General features: G+C 45.0%; 2 protein-coding genes across 2 annotated transcripts; one reads left to right on the top strand and one right to left on the bottom strand.

Moving 5' to 3' along the window:
• Window positions 1–7402: 7402 nt before the first annotated feature.
• Window positions 7403–10609, bottom strand: BORCS6 (BLOC-1 related complex subunit 6). The gene is given in 5 exon segments (XM_032682237.1): window positions 7403–10149; window positions 10151–10227; window positions 10229–10423; window positions 10425–10503; window positions 10596–10609. Coding segments are annotated over 5 exon segments (1098 nt in total). The 3' UTR covers window positions 7403–9416.
• PNRC1 (proline rich nuclear receptor coactivator 1) lies at window positions 10380–12619 on the top strand. Its single transcript, XM_032682895.1, has 2 exons — window positions 10380–10988; window positions 11563–12619. The coding sequence occupies exons 1-2, from the start codon at window positions 10608–10610 to the stop codon at window positions 12001–12003; spliced, it is 822 nt and encodes a 273-aa protein (XP_032538786.1). The 5' UTR covers window positions 10380–10607; the 3' UTR covers window positions 12004–12619.
• Window positions 12620–14502: the final 1883 nt, after the last annotated feature.

The following is a 14502-nucleotide window of genomic DNA, read 5'->3' as shown; positions in this document are numbered from 1 at the left end:
GCAAAGTTATATTACCACACAGGGAACAGGTAGAATGAAAAGACATTTTGTCCTGAAACACAACCCACTTCATTATTTTCTATTCTTCTCTGTACTGCAGTTGTATCAGTTTTGAAATGGGTAGTGTTGTTGCTAGGTAATCTTTACCCACTCAGTAGCTGAAATTTCAGCCACACCGAAAAGAGTTTTATATATCTAACTGCATAATATTAAATTCTAAGGCCTTAATAACTGTTTTCAGTGCAACCCTGCTTCTAAGTATGGGCCTCTTTCCTGGGAACAACCCAACTACCAGCACAAGCAAAGCACTTTTGTAGGCTACAGGTCAACATGATTTAAATGGTAGCAGCTGCAAGCCCTCCCTGAGCACTTTCCTTATCTCAGCTGTGCACATCAGGCTCTCACACCCTTTCTTCTCCACAAGGATTCCTCCCTTATGCTGAGCAACTGTCTGCGCAGTGACACAAGGCTGGAATCAATGCAGCCAAAAAGCAAACAAGTCTTCCACTCCCTCCCTGCTGGCCTCAGCTGGGTTGAGTTCCTCGTTCTGTTTCGTCTTGTGGCTGCACAAGGAGTGTGGATAAACTCAGAGGGAAATGCAGTGGATGGCCAGGAACCCGTCGGCAGGGCTTGGGCATAAAAAGGGCTGTTCTGGGTGCCTTAACATATGCCTGGCCTTGCTGCCAAATACCCAAACACAGCCTCAGATTTTCTTAAGTTTGTGATCTACCAAGGATACAAAGGAAATTTGAGTCAGCTTATGTGTAAAGCTGAACTAATTAAAGTACATCGTTGACGTTATTAATCCAGATCTTGAAACAAACATTTAACTTATTCTTTAACAGAAAAACGTGTTGTAATTTTATTGTTGTGTCTTTTAAGATTTCCAGTGTAGAAAAGACAAAGTTAAACTCGGGACAGCTTTCACATAACTACAGTCAGCAAACTGTGGTTACATCCCCTGTTGTTCCTGATCTAGCTATGTTTTGTTCCATCTGTTACTGACACCCACTGTCACCATAAAGAAGCTTTTTTTCCCTCTGGATGGCAAAACCACATCTACAAAATTTGGAAATTGCTTTCTTTTTTTTTATGGGGTGTGGACTAAAAAGGATGGTTCAATTACATTCATCATATGTTTAATGTCAACACTTATTTTCATTTACATAAACCATGGCATCGAAAAGCATGATAAGTAAATGTGTATCCAGTTTCGACAGCATTAATTATCTCAGAGGTAAAGTCATTTCTGTCATTGAAGGAGATGATGGCTGCAGTGAATACCTGCCAGCCCCAGCAGATCCGCTCCAGCAGATTTATGGCGATACAGTCAACCTATCACCTGGCCAATTTATTCTTTCTTCTTCTAGAGAAGCAACCTGGAGCCAGGCTTGCAGATCGACCTGTGGGATTGCTGATCTTTTTCTGCCCTAAAGGCATGGAGCTTCTGCAGTTACTCACAAAAGCTCTTCTGCTGCAGTAAGAACTCACTTTCAACCATGCCTGCTATTAATAGGTTTCCAAAATACAAGTATTTCAGCCTACTAGCACACTGGCTGTGCCAACACCATGTATGCACAAAGTATATTTGTTAATTTACTTTCTTAGAAGTTGTTTAGAGCAGCAGTGCAACCTAGAAAAAAGGATCCACTAACCAGGAAGGAAAGCTGGGAATGGAAAAAAGGGCTCTGTAGTGGGATTCCCTGAAGGAACAGATAAGAACTGAAAAGGGAGTAGAAAAAAAAAAAAAAAAGCCCTAACACATAAAACTGTGTCACAGAGAAACCATTTGATATGACTCCCCAGTGTCTGCATCATCCAGCTGCCCTTTTCCAGAAGTGATACGTGCTCTTAAGATAAGCTATCTAACAGGCAGCAGTGACAAGTCGTGCTGCTGACCGTAGGTTGTGTAACACGAAGTTGATTGCTTATGTTAAACCCAGGAAACGTTTATTTCCAAAGTATTATGCAAATGGCTATCAGCAAGATACTTAAAAGTCTCACAGATTGGTAAAGAAACAAATATAGTTTTGTCCCAGTGTTGTTTTGTCTGTTAGCTAAACTGAACTATTGAGACAAAGTGTTCATCCCTGTCTTGAAGCCAAGCTCATAAATAATCAAGGACAAAGAGTATGGGCATGTGATTTCACAACCCGTAAAAACTGATGAATGAATGCTGCGAAGAAAAATACAGTGCTACATAAATTCCCATAGTCATCAACAAGTTACACAATTTTTCTGGTTTATATTAACACATAGGGGTTTATATTAACATGTTCTATGACTCCTACTCTGCTGAATGTCCAAATCAGTTACCTCACCTACAATATAGTTAAAGTGTAAAAAACAAACCCTAGTGCTTGGTTGGACTGAAGTCTTTGCAATTGTTGCTGATATGTATTTTAATGAAAAGACTGTACATACTTACTACGAACTGCCTAGTTGATCAATATTAAAACCTGAATTTTAACAACTCCTAAGCTTAACTTTTTACAGCTGTTCAACCCAGTACAGTCCAACGTTAATTTTTTTTTCAAAACAGATGTTTTAACACTTATGTAGAATTAGTCCTTTGGTCATGACTTGCATTTGTCCATTGTCTGAGCAGCACTGACAGGAAGAATGATCTTGTTAAAAAGGAATTTATTTGCCATACTAAAGTATGTACATATGAAACTTAGTGAACAAAAGAAAATAACTGCTTTGGCACATCCTGTACTCCTAACATTCCATGCTATCCATCCTGTCCTTCTTTACCGCTATTCCTTTCCAAGGTTTGTTGCAAGTAATAAATATAACAGATCACATTTTGTTTTGTAACTTCCACGAAATACATGCAGCTCTTCATAAAGGCAGCAAGAGCCCTGTGTGCATGCATGCCAAGAAGAAGGCAGGGAGACCAGAATTTCATTTAGCAGTAGTCTTACTACAGCATTTACTTAATCTTTCTATGATTAAAAAGAAAAACAACATAGTTTGCTTTGAGGCCTTGCATGTATTGCATCACCTCACCGTGTCACATGCTATTTGGTATTCTGTAACCCTGTTCCCAGGAGCCTACGTAAGCAGCAGGTGATTGATCTTCCCGTTTACCAGATACATCACAGCATTCACAGTTATTCACAGTATTATTTTGCAAGTAGTTTGTTCATTTTTATTTGCATTTGTTGGCATATTATGAAAACAGATCAGAATCAAATAATGAGACCTAGCTCTCTTCTGTTAGAAATATTTAATTTTTCTGTGATGCCTCCTATTTAGTATAATAATCTGCTATCTGTGTAGTTTCTGACTTGCCGATGCCTGAGGGTTGATTTTAAAACAAGACAATTGGTGGTGGCTATCCTGGATACAAGAAGCATTGCAGAAGACACCAGCAAGGAAGTTACAGAAAAAGAAAGCATAAGGTAATTCACTGTGATATTTTAAAGGATAAAGGAATGGATGACATCAGAAGAGAACAGGTCAAGTAGGCGTCAGAAACCAGCCTTTGCCACGACCTACAGATAACCATTTTGAGTCTGAGGCAGAACAGGAATGAAAAACAACAAGGGCAGCTAAACAAGGACATAACTGAGCTAAATAAGAAGGCTGGTGCCTTTGGTAGTATGATAACACCAATGCAGTAAGTCATGCAACTGAAGACGGAAGGTAAGTGGGATCAAAGAATAGCACTGAGAACTGATGAGGTCCAGAACAAGGTTTTGCCAGAAGAAAAGTGCTACAGCTGGTGGCTGTCAAAAATGGCAAATGGGAGGGACGCTGTTGTAACTTTCCAGTTGCTCTCAGCAGACAAAAGAAACCTGATGGCATCAGAGCAGGAAAGATGAAAGGCTTTTAGTTGCACATCTCTTTCTTTAAAGAGGGAAACAAAACCAAACTGGATCAGTAGCATCAACTATAAATGGCATGCAGGAAGAGTTTTGGGAAATGGAAAATCACAATGCTGCTCAGTGGTGAGAAACTCCCCTCTCCTTCCAGCTGAGGACACGTCACTGGAAAGTCCCAGCCTGGGAAAAAAAATGCAATGAGTAAACAAATTGCGTATGCAGTTAACACAGAAAGAGGAACAAAGTCAAATGATGCTTTGATTTTAAGGGCATTTATTTTCAGGTTAGCATTTCCTTGAGTGGCATCAGCTCAAGTTCAGACAAGAAAGATTTCATTAGAGTGAAAATGGCTGGTAAACACCACGCCTGATATTAAGCCATTGAAAGAAAGCTCATTTTTAAAAAATCTAAGATTTCAACCTGGGATTTTTTGAATTTTCTGTTGCTGAGTGTAGTGAAACAATCCCAGTGACAAAACAGATACTTAGGATTAATATACTGCTGAGAAATTAGGAATGGTTGTCTGGCAAGTTTGTGGAATTTTTTTCCCTTAATTTACATATACTTCCAGACAAGGAAGCTGTCCTTAACAAAACCCTTCCTAAAAACTCACAGGGCATGTTTCTGTTTTACAAGTAAGATCAGTGGTGAGAATTTTTCCAGCACTGTCTATAAAGAAAGCAAGGAAAAACCATCCTTGGTCACACTGAGACAAGAAATACAGTGTTGGATAAAATTATAGGATTCTTACTTCTCTAACTAGCATTCATAAAAATGCTGATATAAATTATTAGCCTTTTCTAATATAAATCTACTGTCAACAAAGGTACTTCATACTAATTAATCACAACAATGTTAACTCACTCTGGAAACAATTACAGTGACAGCACTTTCTAGCTGTAATCTAGGAAAATAATCAAGACAGTTTTAACTCTGCTTTTCTGCTCTCCCAGTTAATGAGTGCTGCTGCATCCTGACTGATGTATGTGACAGTCCAACCCTAATGGCAAACAACAGATGCCAGTTGTGCAAGTGTTGCATAGACTATCCCATCTCCAACCCTATCAATAATATAATAAAAATGTAGTATTTTATTTTCTTTAAATTCAGGTTCTCTTTAAGTCTTATAGGGACTCAACACTACTATGAAAGCCATCTCAAGCATGTTATCCTTGACAGCCAATAACTATTATTATGAAATGGCCAATCTATTCACATCCTCTCAGATTTGGGAAGAGTATCAATAAATAGTTGGGGGGGGGAGAGGGTTATGGTTTTTTGTTTGGTTTTTGCATGGCTTCTAATGTGTATAAATAGTGGAAGTAGAAGAGAACTGCAGGGAGGTTTGAAAGTTTGATTCTTTATCATTTTTCCTGTTACAAGGTAAGAGTGTAATGCTACTGCTGTTGTAACAGGGAGCACAAGGATCTTGAACGGTTAAGGTGGAAGCTCCGGGCCCAAGTCCATTGATCACATCTCTGATTCTTGAGCTTTGAACAACAGAGAACAACAATGACAAAAGCTTTCCCCAGGCACCAAGCTGGAGCAGCAAACATGAAAACCAAATCAGTTTCAGTTCCTGCATCTGCTGCAGTAACTGCACTAAGCTTTCTAAAACAGAAATGTCATGAATCTCTCTCTCTTCTATGCATGGCAGGAGGTTCCAGGATGGGGCCAGAGTGGGGCCAGAAGTAGAGGCTCCACTGTACTAACTGGACTCGTTTATTATTTTTATAGGAATGTTCTTTTCTCCAAGTAATTTCCTAGCAATACGCAAATCGTGACAGCAACATAAACATGATCTGGGGTTCTTTAAAAGTTGTTCTTTTCATGTGCACATACCAGCATTGGTCAGGACAAGGTAGTGTGGCATCTGACAGCCAGAACCTGTCTTATGTTGGATGACACCTATTGCAAGAGATCTTTCTCTTAACAGACTTTTCAGTTTTGGCTAACACAGTTTGCTAGAACTGATCTTACTCCTCTGGAAAGCTGTGGATAATTTGGAAGCTTTGAAATTGTTTGTCTTCTGGCAGTAAAACCACACTATTTTAAACCATTTCAAAAGAGTTGCATCTGTAATGCTAAGAGGTTTGCTCTTGGATTCAACTCACATGCTGTTCCTCATACCGGTAACTCAGTCAAGAGCTTACTAATGAGAGTAAGTACCATCATAAAGCTGGACATTGCAGCCAAAAGTCTTGTGTATTTTAGTGTCTGGCTGGCAGCAAGACACACACAAAGCTGATGTACTGACTTACTGAACACCTGATGCAATTAAGTTACACTGAAAAAAAAGCCTTAAAGGTGAAATGTTGGTTCATGCTTTGGGTGACTGGCTGTAATTTTTTTCAGCTGTAATTAAGGTTTTATCTGGTAAAGCTCTCGTAAATAGCATGGATATGGAACTGGCTTGGAGTCAGGGAATAAGGACCTCACAAGTTTGGGAATACAAAACCCCAGAAAAGAACAGAAGGCTAAAAATGATCTTAATGAAGCAGAACCAACCACACCTTCATCAGAAAAATAATTTCCACAGTCAGATCTTACACTTGAAGAAAAATTATCAAATTTAGCTATTTCCTAAGAGTCACTGGTGGTTCTCAGAGCAGAGAATTCTGCATCCAGCTTTGCTTAGTGCTCTGCACGTCATTTTATTTTGTTAATTTTCTTTTTTGACCTTGCCCACCTTGTTTCAATGAAAGTTCACTTGACAGCTAATGAGGAAAGGAAAACAAACCTGCGTGACTAAGCAAGAAAATATATGCAAACGCATTTGAAGGTCTTGGAAAACCCAAACATGGTTTTACAGTCCTCACTGCGAGGTTAAGCAAAAAAGGCTAAAAGAACCTGAAAGCTTTCAGCATCCAAAAGCTGGAAAATACTAGAATTAACACAGAACATGCACAAGAAAGCCTGGACTAGGATCAAAGGGCAGTACAGAAGTCTGTGACTGCAGAAGGACAAACCTCCTTGGAGGCTACAGAGCTGCACATAGCTCACAAGCAGTTCACACAGGACATCAAGGGAAAGGCTGGCACCAGAGCTGCACTGATAGATGCTGGCAAGTATCACCATTCCTGCAGCAACAGAGGTCAGTATGGTTTCCAGGGGGTCTGGAAACCATAGCAGCTATGCAGTTACATATCAGTATGGATTGTGGTGGCACAGAACAGGCTGACAGCACTTCAGCCATGCCTGCCCCAGGGATGGCAAACGTACAAGGCAGACACCTGGGAACAGGAGTCACTTCACCAAGCTCAGTTAAATCTGCCCTTCAAACAAGCTGATGTGTTCAGACAAATATTAAAAAACAAACCCCAACAATGTAATTACCGCTTTCTTCATGCTTGCAATTCACTAGTCAGCCATTCCTTTTTCATCACATGAATGACATCACTGTCAGAAATTACTCCCCGAGGACCTAGACTGAAACTGGCTCTGCAATCACATTAAAGGGCCTCTGTGTAGATGCAGGAGCAGAGTTTAAATTAGCTTTCAAATTATTTTACCAAATAAGGAATGCAGTAATAAAGAAGTGAAACACTTCAACAACAACTAATCACTTACAATTAAAAACATAAAAGTAATAATTTTATTCTACAGACTTGACCATTTTAGCAGGGAATTAGCATTGAACGTGGGTGACTACAAATAAAATGCTATCGAAAAACAAGAGCATTGGTTTAAAGGCTTCACCTCAGCTTGCATGAATAAAGCGTAGCTGTACATATGTGGCTATATGAATAAGGTTGCAGGTCTTTCCTGTACATTTCAACAGTACTCAGAAGTTGAGCAAGATCAACCTTTGGTCTTCACTCTTGACATATACAAAACATACTTAGCAAAGCTACTGCATCTCCATGATAAGACAAGTTCAGACTTTCCCAAGAACAACACCCCAAAACTACTAAGAGTAAAGCTGTTGCTGTGGAGTTAAGAAATCTTTAGTGTCTTCTAGGCTCATAGACAAGGCAGTTAAGTTCTTTTTCTCTCCCCTAACTTTTGTTAGGACTCTGCTCCCCCTCTGGAGCCACAGCTATTCCCCAGCAGACAGTACCAGAGAGTGCTAACTTGGCCACACATGAAACACACCTCTGTGCTGCAGAGGAAAAGGCATGGCCATGCCAAAGAGCCCAAAAAAGGCCAGAGACTGGCATTATGCAAACCAAGGTAGCATTATTTTGTTACAATTCAGTATTGTCTATGTGCAGAAGCACAGGGTATCACGGTGTCCATGCTTCACTTGGTGTTTTTAATGAGATCACGGTGGGGTACCAGCTCTGCCTATCATAAACCTATCTGCTCTTCAACCAAAGTTACAGGACTTGAATAGTATTTTTGGCTACCTTCTCTCGGAGGTTTTTTAGGAGCTGCTAGTCACCAAAAGCACCATTACACATACGTAAGATCACAGTGATCGTTTCTCTGCTGAAATCTTGTTACAGGGGCATTTGTGACCTAAATGGATTGCTAAGAGCATCACCTAAGAGGCTTGTTGCATAGAAACCATAGTGAGCAGAGAATTCGGGTACTATCAGGTCTCAAAGGAAACACTGATACAGCAAAATCACTTCTGCACACCTTCATGCATATACAAAAATTTTAAGTGACACAAATAAATTATCCCAGAGTACCCATTCTTTGTCAGTCATACACCCACATAATGTCATCACATATTCGTGTGATGTTCCTCATGTAATTCAGTAGATATTTTCCCAATTGGAAAGAAAAGAAACAACAAAAAAAAAGCAAACTATAAAATCATAGCATCATTTCACAGTGATGCCATTTAAACTTTTACACTCTGAAAACTTCAGAGACTAATAGAAATAAAGCACATTTTATCTGAAGGCTTTTATTTAGAACATTGCATATGGATATGAATCTCATTTATTCCATGGATTTTATATTATTCTCGGAAAGCAAATGTCTTTGTTATGAATATATTAAATTTCCTCTTATCTTCTCTTACAACTGTGTCCTGTAGGAAACAGCAGCATTCTGCGTGTTTATTTGCTGCAACAGCAGAAGTGAGTTGTCAGGCACCAAGTCAAGTACAAATAAGCACGTTTGTCTGTAAGCATCAAGCAAGTATTCACAACAATTTCGAATCTGGTTGAAAAAAAAAGAGTATTTACAGCTACTTTGAATTAAGATCGATTCGCTTTTTCCTAGCCCTCAATAAATAGAAAGCATAAGGCATGTGGAATCCAAATTCTTTAATGGAGCTGAAGGTAAAAAGCACCATCTACCATTCACCCCACGATTTCAACTGGGACCCTTTCCTTTATCGGTCGCAAAAATTTCGCTTCCTCCAGACTAACAGCAGCCATGAGGCCGCTGCTGCGGCCGGTCACGCACAGGGGGAGCGGGCGGGACGTGCGGCCGGGGACTGAGGGCCGTGCGAGGTGGGGCCGCGGGAGGGGGAGCAGCATCCCCAGGGCCCCGGCGGCCCGGGGCAGGGCGAGCCCCTGCCCGGCCGGGACCCACAGCGCTGCCGGCAGGGCGGGGGCGGCGGCGAGGCCGCGCTTCTCCATCCAACCCCAGCTGCTCCGCGCAGCGTCCCGCCGCCGGCGGGAGCAGCTACTTGCAGAGCCCCTCCAGCCGCTCCAGGGTTCCCTTCATGTCGCGGATGCGCTTGGCCAGGGCGGGCACGGGCTGCATGGCGCGGTCCAACTCCTCGCAGCGCGCCACCAGCGCGTACATGGCGCGGATGCTGAGGTCGGCCGCCTCGCCCAGGCTCTCCACGCCGTCGCGGTAAGTCTGGATGCAGCCGACGCTGAGCGCCGTCAGCGCCTGCAGCCCGCAGTGCACGTTCCGCAGCAGATCGTCCACCTGCGCCGCCACCTGCCCGGCCAGGGCCACCACGTCCTGCAGCGCCCCGGGGTCGATGGCGGGAATGGACGACCCGCCGCCCCCCGTCGAGGGCTCGCCCCGCGGGGCGCCGCTCAGCCGGATCCGCCGCTCCAGGTTGTTGGCTACGAACTGGGTGAGGCGCCCCTCCCGCAGCACCGTCCCCTCCAGCTCCAGGGCGCTCGCCAGCGTCGCCCGCCGCCCCTCTGGCAGCTGCCGCGCCGCTGCCACCGCCGCCCCGCCGCCGGCAGCCAGGCTGAGCGCCTCTAGGCTCCGTTCGTCCCGCCCCCGCCCCTCCGGCGGCCCGGCCGCCGAGCCCGACTCCTCCATGGCGGGCGACGCGTGCCCACCTGCTTCCTCCGCCCACCGGGGGCGCGCCGCCGCCTGTTTACGTCCCTCCCGATTGGCTGCGGGGCGCGCGGGGGCGAGGCCGAGGCTGTTTGCGCGGCGCCCGATTGGCCGGAGGAGCAGCGCCCGCCCGCCGCGCACTGCGGGCCCGTGACTCGGAGACTAGGGCAGGCCCGCTGGCCCTACCCGTTCGTGATTGGCCGGACCGCGGGAGGGGGCGTGGCCTCGAGTGTTTGTGTCGTTTCCGATTGGCCGAGGCGGAGGCGGAGAGGCCGCCGCTCCACCGCAATTGGCGGCGCGCGGCGGAGATGGGCGGTGCTCGAGCCGTCCGCGCGCGGCGGTTGGCGCGGAGGCGGAAGGGGGCGGGCCCTGCCCGGGTAACAACACCGGGGCGCTGCTGGCGGCTCCCCTCACTCCCCCGCCATGTTATCCTAGCGGCGGCTCTGCTTGCGCCACCACCTCCTCAGCCCTTCACAAAGCCTGGGTAGACACTCCCCAGCGACCCGACCTGCTCGTCCCCGTCTGGGCTCGACCCCCTCTCCCCGGCACAACTCTGGGTACCCACGTCCAACCATGGTCACCACCACGGCGCCGCCGCCTTTCCTGGCTCGGATCTCGGCAGGTACCGAAGACCCGCGTCGATTGCCGCCCTCCGCCCTGCTCCAGCGCCTCAGGCGCGGGGACAGCAACTGCGAGAACCAACCCAGCTGCTGCCTTGCGGGCCCAGGGGGCAGCGCCCGCCCCGCGCTGAAGAGGGTGCGGCGGAGGAAGGGGAAGATCCGGCCGGGCCCCGCGGGGCTCCTGCCCAGCCGCTACCAGCAGTACCAGCAGCACCGCGCCGGGCTGGGGAGAAGGACCCCGCTGGGAACCGACCTGGTGACGGACCCCCCACCGGAGGAGCCCCCCGCGCCCGCCCCCTCGAGACCCGCGCCCGGCAACCCCCTCAGGAAGGAGGTAAATACAGGGCTGCGCTACTTCTCCCCACTTTTCCGTCCCCCCTCAGCCTCCCCCCGGCGCTCGGTGAGCCGAGAGGCCATTCCGCGTCCCTCAGGGTGGTCGCGGGGGGGGGGGAGCTCGCAGGGCGCCCCCTCAGCGCGGTGAGGGGGGGGCGGAGGGAGCGGCAGAGTTTCCGTTACGCTCGGACGGGGTGAGGCGGGGCCGAGAGCGGATCCGCGGGCGGCGATTGGCTGCCCGGCGCCCACCAATGGGCGCGCGCCGCTGCGCCCCAGCAACAAGCCGGATTTAGCCCTGGCGCTGGCTGTGCGCCAGCCCCGCCCCTCCCGCCCCGCGCGCGAGGTGGGACGTGCGCGGCGCGCAGCGCCCCATGGCGGCCGGGGGGGGCTCCGCGCCCTCAGCCCGCCCGTGCCAGCGGAGCGGTGGGAGAAGCGCAGGGACGGCGGGGAGGGGGCGGCTCGATACCCTCTCCCCTGCTTGAGGCGGCCCCCGGCGCCTCGCTCCGTGTCTGGGCCGATGAGGGATCGCGAAGAAGAAGGGTCGTGGTTGACGTGACTCTTCTTTGTTTGCGCAGTTTTTAAAGAACAAGATGGGAAAGACAGAGAAGGCGGCCGTCCCCTACGGCCAGCCCGTTCACAGCTTACACCTATGTGAACAACCAAAGATTAACAGGCAGAAGAGTAAGTGTAATGCGCCGCTGACGAAGATCGCCTCGGCGAAAAAGATAGAGAACTTTTGGCAGGATTCTGTGTCGACGGAAATAATTCAGAAGCAGGAGAAAAAGCCACTTAAAAACACAGAGAACTTCAGAAATGCCAAGTCCAAGAAACCTATTGCCCTAAATGAAGTGAACCAAAAAGAAAATTATGCTGGGGCAAAGTTCAGTGACCCACCATCTCCCAGTGTCCTTCCAAAGCCTCCCAGCCACTGGGTGGGTGGCACAGCTGAACCTTCTGACCAAAACAGGGAGTTGATGGCAGTCCATTTGAAAACTCTCCTAAAAGTTCAAGCATAGTTCCCAAGATCTCTTGAGTAATTGGCAAAGAAAACTCCATCCGGGAAGCTTAGAACATGCCTTGTTGCAAAAAAAATTGCAAAAGACTGTCAAGTCTTATAAACACATAAAAAAAAAAAAATCCTTGTATTATATTTTTTATGGTTGTGTAAATAGTGTACATCATGTATTATGTGTATATTCTTGTTCATACTTTGAGAGGTACATTTTAGTTTTGTTATGAAAGGATGTATTTTGCACTGCCTGATTGGTAGATGTCTTGTATATAAAATATGGACAATTTTACGTGTGTGTTTGACACATGAAGACTTGACTTGCTTTGCACAAGGTAATGAAAATTTTGGAAGGAGAGTACAGCTTTCTGATTTTAAGGTTCCAGATCAAATGTGAATGTTTTATTCGTGCACTACTGACAATAGTTTTACATTCTGTCTCCCAATTAAGTAAAAACATGTAATTTTCATACAAATGTGAAGTTTTGCTCTCTGCTCTGGAAACTATCTGGAATTCTGTTCATCTGTTTGTTTTCAAAATTAACTGGAATTTGAGTAAAATTCCAACCCATTGATTTGAGCACTGCTGATTTCTTTAAAAAAAAATAAATAAAAAAAGGAAAGAGCAGAGCTTTCTGCCAAAAATCTAATTGGTCACTAAAAAATTAAATAAAATAATTTGGCCTCCCCTTAAGCATGTCTTGGGTTTTTTTGTGACTCTGTGTGTGTGTCTGTTAATTATCTGATTGCTTTCTAGTGCATAAATAGAAATACATTGTTTTTGTCAGCTTTTAACTGTCTCAGCCTTAATTAAGAAATTCAATAGCTCAGTAAGAATTCCTTATGTTTAAAAAAAATTTTTTTCCTTTGTGATAGTTCATTTTAGGTTCTTTTTGTTTGCTGAAAATTCATATTTCAAGAAAGTTGGGCAATCACACATTCAAATTCATCCTATAATGCTCCTTAAATATTTTCATAGTAAGTAGTTATTAAACTAGTTGATAGTGAATAGTAACAGTGACAAAAAGGCACAGATGGGGCAAGTTAAACTTTGTATTTTTTACCAGATTTGTCTCTTCGTGATAGCTGTGCTGGAAAACACATTCCTCTGATATACTGATGTGATGAGAAGATAACATAGATTTGCAGTTACTAATCTAGTGTTTAAAAAAATTAACAAATTTAGGAAATGCGTGAAATTCACGTGAGAGAAAAGCGTTTGTAAGGTTTTGGATCCGCTGGCAAAAAACCCTCTGTGCTCTAGTCTATCAGAACAGTGCCTAGGAAGAAGAGGCCAGCTTGGGTGCCAGCGGAGGTGGCTGCGCAGTGTGGATGGTGTTTTCAGAGGGACACGTTAAGTAACATCAGCCGTGTTTGTGCCACGTGCGCCGCAGCTGCCGGGACAGAGCATCGCTGAGTCCCACGTGTGGGGATTGGCAGTGTCCATTAACACAGCTCTGAAACAAGAGTGGTCGAAAGCTAATGGAAGTAAGGGAGGGTTTCTTGGCCTGTTTATAGAAATTGATCATATAATTGCAGAATTTTTATTATAATGCTGTTAGGCTATTTACATGTTCTACATTTAAGAGTTCATATAAAATTTGTTACAGCCCAAAGACTTGGAGGTTCTCTGTCTTGCAAAATAGACCTATATTGATGCACTTGAGGTAAATATGTGGCCTCAACAGCCCAGTTTCTTGCCTAATCTAAATACTCCATGATTTAGTGTGCCCTAGCTTATTTTCTAAAAATGAACAAAACTGCTTCTCTTTTTTTTTTTTCCTTTTTTTTTTTTTTAAGTAAACAGTATTTGACCAAAGAAAAATTCCAGTGGAATCTCACTGAGGATGACTCAAGTAGACTGTAAGTCCCAGTTTACTATATTTGGTATATGCTCTATTGATCTGCTGTTACACTCTTTTTTTTTTTCCCACTTTTTTTTTTTTTTGCCTGAGTGTCACCCAAGTGCAAAGGAAAATGCCGCAGTAATTCCCCATAGCTTTAGGCAATGGTTAGTTTTGGTTAGTCATCTTGCTAACTAGCTTGACAAGAGTGAGTTTCCATCAGACACGTGGGTTGGTGTTATTTAAAAGGAGGTGTCCTTTTTCGCCCTGATTATTGTCTCATTACCATCAGCCACTCTTCTGCCCCTTGGAGCTGGTGTGAAATTCTGTAGTTTTAATGCTGACTCTGATCCTGTGTAAAATTTACCAACGTGACATACCTCTTTGTTTCTGCCCTGTTTTACCAATGCATCCCTAAGGATTACAGAATTTGTTCAATGTTAAGTGCTGATAATTCTCAGCTCCTCCGTCAATTCTTTTAAAGCTGCTGAATGAGACTTCTGAAGTCTTGAAAATTTAAAAATTCCCATACCTTGTTGCACCATAAAGGGTAAAATGACAATGTTCCATCTGGTCTTTCCTAACAATGGGAAAAAAAACAAAGCTTACTTAACATACTTTGGTGTCAGTATCGCTGGTCCTGTGGTCAGCCAGCAGAAGGT

This window comes from Chiroxiphia lanceolata, chromosome 3, assembly GCF_009829145.1.
Source record: "Chiroxiphia lanceolata isolate bChiLan1 chromosome 3, bChiLan1.pri, whole genome shotgun sequence".
Taxonomy (NCBI): Eukaryota; Metazoa; Chordata; class Aves; order Passeriformes; family Pipridae; genus Chiroxiphia; species Chiroxiphia lanceolata.
This window is presented reverse-complemented; position numbering and strand designations above follow the sequence as displayed.

Excerpts from the sequence above, each read along its gene's own strand:
- PNRC1 (XM_032682895.1), top strand. The coding sequence starts at position 10,608 with ATGGTCACCACCACGGCGCCGCCGCCTTTCCTGGCTCGGATCTCGGCA. Across the intron at positions 10,989-11,562 it reads GCAACCCCCTCAGGAAGGAG|TTTTTAAAGAACAAGATGGG; the intron begins GTAAATACAGGG and ends TTGTTTGCGCAG.